The following is a 5,873-nucleotide window of genomic DNA, read 5'->3' on the forward strand; positions in this document are numbered from 1 at the left end:
AGTATTAACTAAATCCCTGCAGCCAAGACAAAGGAGGCAGGGAGAGCAGGGGTGAGCCAAGTGATGAGATGACATTGTCGCGAGGAAGAAGGAAGTCAAAGGTTGAACACGACCTGCTATATACTTGGACCGCGATCTGACGGCGAAGACACATCGATTGTAAAAAACACAATTTTCAGTCCATTGCTTGTGCTCCCTTATTTTTGTAGGGCAAATCTCAAGAGCTTTATTGATTCGTCACAGGAGTACAATCCATGGAGATTATGTCCACTAGGAAAGTAGGAACATAACCAGACCAATTATACCAAAAAAAAAAAAAAAATCTTAGGATTAGCTTGTGCTCCCTTATTTTGACCGGGTATCAAACAGTGGTCTAGACTTTTACGAAGCAAAAGATAATCCTTATTCATGACGTTTGTTTTTACAGATCCGTGGAGCATGAACACCTCTTTCAAAATCACCTAGAGTGCAGCAGGAATTTGGAGATAGATTCAGACATAATTTAAGTCGACGCAATCAAGCTGCCTGTGTCGGAAGTCTTTCCTCCAGCACTCTATCTCTAGCCTGACAGCCTGCAAAAATATTCAGAAGTTTCACTTCAAGAGGACTTTGCTTTCCAAAGTGAAATATTCAGAAAATAATCGTGAATAACTGCTTGTATAACTGTTTCAATCCCTTTCTGTCCCTGTTGGATCTAAATGAAGAGAATTAGTCCCCAAAAAGCACTATATGGCGGTTAATACATGAAAACACATAGACAGCTGTACCATGTGAACTCAAATCCCAATAGGTCTCATCTCAAAAAGAAAAGTTCCCAAAAGGGCTTCAACAATAATTCATTTGAAGTTACAATATATAGAAGTGTTTTCTTTGAAGGTTGGGTTCAACCCTGACTTAGGGGGGTGGGGGGTGAAAAAGTCACGTTTTATTGAAAAAATATATTGAAATGTTTTAACAACCCAAATCAGAGTGGATGACCTTTTAGGGTAATTCCTTTTCTTGGAAATTACTAGCTAGCTAATTCTCACTAGATCCTTACCTAGTGGTTAGTGAATCCTCACTAAAAAAATGTTTCAAGATATTCCAAACTAATTTAACTAGGTTTCGGAAATTGTTGAAGTTGACATGTTTCAGAAATTGTTGAACTAGGTTTAGAAATTGTTTCCATGATTACAAAATCGTTGAAAAGTTTTAGAACGTGTTGAAGTAGGCTCAGAATTTTTCTGTCATTTTTTCAGAAATTGTGAAACCAAGTTTCAAAAATTGTTGCTCAGTTTTCAGAAATGTTGACGGGGTATTCTCTAGATATTATCTAGTGAATTTTCTTTTCATGAATCAGGGGTTCTATCCCTTGTCACACCAAATATTTATTTCATCACCTAAGGCTAAGGGATTAGAGAGAAGTAACATTTATTAGAAATGAAACACTGGAGAATGAAAGAAATAGTCTATAGCAACGACAAACATTTATTAAAATGAAACACTGGAGGACGAAAGAAGCATGGCATATGAAAATGAAAAGAGAATCTACCATCTTCCCCCAGTTTGTCGTTGCAGTGATGGTTGTTAGTAGAGCGACCTGCGTGGCTCCAGCAGCTATCATGCCAATCCAAAACCCAACTCCTCCTAGATGCAATGCAAAACCGAGAACAAGAGCCACAGGAATACCAACAAGATAGAATGAGCCAAGGTTAACATAGGCGCCTAAATGTTGCCATCCACAGCCCCTAGAAACACCTGATGGAACATAATTTTTTTCAAACCAGACCCTTTATGCGGTTCCTGTATTATATAATGCAATTGGCAATAAGTTACTATCCGTGATAGGCAAAGGCAAGAACAGGTGCCTGAAAGGACTCCTTGGAGGTTGTCTGTAAGAACTGAAATCGAAAGTAACGGTACCATTCTGGTGACATAATTTATAGCGTCCTCCTCATTGCTAAAAGCAATTCCAATGAAATGGTGCAACGATAGAAGAGTTACGCTCACTAGGACTGCCGACCAAATTATGACGGATAAGGCAACACATACTACTGAGTGGGCACCTTCTGGGTTCCCTGCACCTAGCTCATTTGACACACGCACGCTGACACATGGACACAACAGACATTAGGTTAAATAGACTATAGAAAGCGCTAGAATTTGATGAATGATGATAACAAGAGATACTTCGTCATACCATGCAGCTGTTCCGATGCCATATGGGAGATTGTACACCAACACTATTGTAGATATGCTGTTCCATAAGGACATCAATTTGGTAAGCATTGTAGCACAGGAATAAATAACTTCCGAATTGTCATTATGCTTATGCATACCATATAGAAAGCACAGAAGTTTCAAGTGCTGGATTTGGCAAGATCCCAGAAAGCAGAGCGAGCAAATCGTATGACCACCATTCAAGACTGTTGTCAAGAAAGTTGATTAATTATCACAAAATAAAAAGAAGAAAGTGCAAAACTCAAAGCTTATGTGATCAAAGTTAATTTTTTAGATTACCCTATTAAACTCAGCTAAGATTAAGACGAGAGAAGATAACAAAATTCATTCTTGCAAGTTCATGTTTTGCATATGAAACAAAATTGAACATACCTCGTATGATAAACAGATATATAACTGTTGATTTGGACCGATGCATGCTATCTAATTGGGAAACTGGAGTGTCACAAATCAGTTATTTCCCAATTAGATTGGGACCTTGTATTTTGATTGGTTGGCGACAAAATTTCCTACTCTAATTCTCTTCCACATAGATTAATGTAATTAAACCAAAGTAATCAGGCCTCAATGTTTATTGCAAGGTAGGCTAATCACAACTAACAAAAGTTAACAGGATTAGCATACATAAACAAATAAAACTAAGGTTTTGCAAGAACTAGGTTCTTGTATTGGGGGGAATCTAAGGCTACATAATGTTGTGAGGGATTTAATTTCCTAATTGACTATTCCTTTTACTGTGGATATGCTTAGAGTATGTGATCATCTTTGCCAACTCTTTTTGTAGTTTTTGGAGTTTCTAGTATCTCATTTTCTCCACAAGATTTCCTTATACTCCAGTTCATATTACCATATGGCCGAGCAGCTGCTTTCTTCATGCTGCTGGATCCAGCAACTCCACCCGTCCACCATTTGATCGTTCGGACCTCTCAGTGTTCCGCCTCACGGCTTGGACCAGCCATCTGGCGATGATCCCGCCATGCAAGACCCTCCTCATTAAGGAACCAGATGGTCCGCACATCCCTGCCGAGGTTCAAGGTGCGAGGTGTCTTGCCTACATAGTGGATATCATGGTGGACGAAGCTTCTAATTTTTCATAGCCCTCCGTTCCACCACCTCCTCCATCGCAGTGGGGATAATCATCATTCCCAGCTGAGGTCTAACTCTGGCGAGGATGATCATCGTACTTGCCCCTAGTTGCAAGGTAGGTTGCAATTCACCGGTGGTACGGGAGGTGATGGTTGTGGCCCAGGGTGCTTGACTCCCAACCGTCTAAGCGGTGGCGGCACCGTTGCTGGCTTGGGCCATGGCTCTCCAGCGATAGGTGCGGCTCATGAGTCGGCGTGCATTGATTGCACACATGTTTTGGAAGACAAGGCATCAGCCAAATCAACTAGGTGAATTAATATTCCTATGTCACCTCGTGGGTCTAGCCTCGACATCCCAAACGGCTCTCCTGTCCCCTTGATGTCTCCAACTGCGGTGGAAGCAGACACGATTGGTCATGATACGATCGGTTGCACTCCTGTGTTCGTGGTCCCATCGCACGCGACTGTACCCTCCCCTACGGTGTGCGTGCTCGTGGGCTAGGAACCTACACCATGTGCCCCTGGTATGTCTGTGCCTGAGCTTGGGCCTGAGGTGGTCGATGGTCTGGGGATGTACATTAGGTCGGCCAATGTTCTGGGCTCCCGGTGCTATCCCAAAACCTGCACGGTGGTTTACTCGAGAAGAAAAAGGCCTAGGACATCTAGTTGCACCGCCCAGTGAGCAGCCTGATCCTTCAATGCCATCCAATTTTCTGGCCAAGATTGTGAAGCCAGTGGACGCCTTGCTGCATGCACCTGTGGTTCGCAAGAAAAGAGCCAAAGCTTTGCTGTCTGATTTTGTTCCCAAAAGGAGCAGTCCTCTCATGAACCATGGTGTAGTCTCCTCCCATCAGCTTGCCTCAACTCAGGTATGCGTCTACTGGGTTTCCTTGATCAGCAGGAACAAATTAACCAAGAGGCACAAGATAAATATGCCCAGTTCTTTGTTAACCCCCTGAGCAGTACCCACATCGCTGCACTGGCTACCATCTTTGGCTGGGTTGTGCTGGCTAATGTGCAAGCAAAGTCTTTGGACCTCATTGCTGCCAAGTGATCAGGGGCTTACATTTGTCTTGGTCGCTTCTCTACTGTTTGATCATGATGATGTCATCTAATATATTGGTATGGAACGCTAGCGGATTGAACTCCAAGAAGCGGAGTGACAACTTACGATCTCTGGTTAATTCTTGTCGACCAGAGATCCTATGTATTCAAGAAACAAAATTAGCTCATATCTCTTATCGGGATATCCTCTCTTTCTTGGGCTCGGACTATGATGGCGTTGTCTGTCTTCCTGCTGCGGGAACAAGGGGTTGAATTCTAGTAGCCTGAAAGAGCTATGTGTTTTAGATGGAAGCTTATCGTGTTCACCGTCACTCGGTTTCAGTACAGTTCAAACTAGCTGTGGAACCTCCTTGGTGGTTTACTGGGGTTTACGGGCCTCAGTTTTATGCCGACAAGGTGTCTTTCTTACAAGAGTTAAGAGGGAGGTTCATGAGCATTTTTCAGGCCCTTGAATTGTGGCCAGGGATTTTAACATGATCTATCAATCGGCAGATAAATACAACACCAATGCCAATAGGACCATGATGGGTCGGTTCTGATGATTGGTGGATGACCTTGAGCTAAAAGAGATTCTGCTGATTGGTCATCGCTTCACATGGTCCAATGAAAGGGAAGCCCTAACTTTGGTGAGGCTAGATCATGTTCTGTGCACGGCTGATTGGGAGCTCATCTATCTTGATTGTTTATTGCAAAGCTAGGCCACGGATATGTCTGATCACTCCCCCCTTCTCCTAGGGCTGAAGGTTGCATCTCGCGGCAAAAGGAGATTCCATTTTGAAAGTTTTTGGCCCAAAATATCAGGTTTCCTTGAAGTCGTGTCCTATTCATGGGAGCAGCCAACCAACGCGTGCTGCTTGGTTGAGAGGCTATCTATTAAACTGAAATGACTGGCCCACGCTTTACAATCTTGCAGCCATCGACAAGTGGGTCATGTTAAGCAACAACTACAATTGGCTAGAAAAATCTTGTACCGCCTCAGAATTGCCCAAGACTCTAGGGCTCTTTGCTCTGGTGAGGAGTGGTTGAAGTGTGAGTTGAAGCGTGAGTTGAAGCGCCATTGCCTTTGTTTGACCTCTCTTGAGAGAACTATAGCTCACCTTTGCTCACGGATCGGTTGGTTGAGGGATGGTGATGCAAACATTTCTTTCTTCCACCTTCAGGTTTGTTTCCACAAGAGAAAGAACTTTATTACTAAGCTGCACGTGGGGGATCAAATTTTCACCCGATTACTTTTTTTTTGACCAAGGGTATACTTCTGCTATTTTTTTCTTTGCTTTTTCAAGGATCTCACACTTGCGGATTACAACTCAGTTTGTGAGCAGATGATGTAAATAAACACGACGACGATTCTGGTGGTGGTGGTGGAGAGGATTGCAGCAGCGATAGTTCTGGTGGTGGTGGTTGCGGTGGTGACACAAACGTGACTAGAACTCGAAACTCTAAAGGACTAGACGCTAAGACTAGCAACTAGACACGACGATGCAACCGAAAACTCAACAAGCC

General features: G+C 43.1%; 1 protein-coding gene across 1 annotated transcript; it reads right to left on the reverse strand.

The window, feature by feature from the left end:
* Positions 1 to 405: 405 nt before the first annotated feature.
* On the reverse strand, positions 406 to 3,129 carry LOC133883517 (protein DETOXIFICATION 12-like). The gene is made up of 6 exons (XM_062322869.1): positions 3,068 to 3,129; positions 2,319 to 2,405; positions 2,180 to 2,236; positions 1,848 to 2,086; positions 1,527 to 1,737; positions 406 to 568 (listed from the first exon to the last, which is right to left on the reverse strand). The coding sequence occupies exons 1-6, from the start codon at positions 3,127 to 3,129 to the stop codon at positions 517 to 519; spliced, it is 708 nt and encodes a 235-aa protein (XP_062178853.1). The 3' UTR covers positions 406 to 516.
* Positions 3,130 to 5,873: the final 2,744 nt, after the last annotated feature.

This window comes from Phragmites australis, chromosome 1 (genome assembly GCF_958298935.1).
Source record: "Phragmites australis chromosome 1, lpPhrAust1.1, whole genome shotgun sequence".
NCBI classification, from domain to species: domain Eukaryota; kingdom Viridiplantae; phylum Streptophyta; class Magnoliopsida; order Poales; family Poaceae; genus Phragmites; species Phragmites australis.

Excerpts from the sequence above, each read along its gene's own strand:
- LOC133883517 (XM_062322869.1), bottom strand. The coding sequence starts at position 3,129 with ATGGTGGACGGGTGGAGTTGCTGGATCCAGCAGCATGAAGAAAGCAGC. Across the intron at positions 2,237-2,318 it reads ACTTCTGTGCTTTCTATATG|CATATCTACAATAGTGTTGG; the intron begins GTATGCATAAGC and ends CTTATGGAACAG. Across the intron at positions 569-1,526 it reads AACTGGGGGAAGATGGTAGA|TCAGGCTAGAGATAGAGTGC; the intron begins TTCTCTTTTCAT and ends TTTTGCAGGCTG.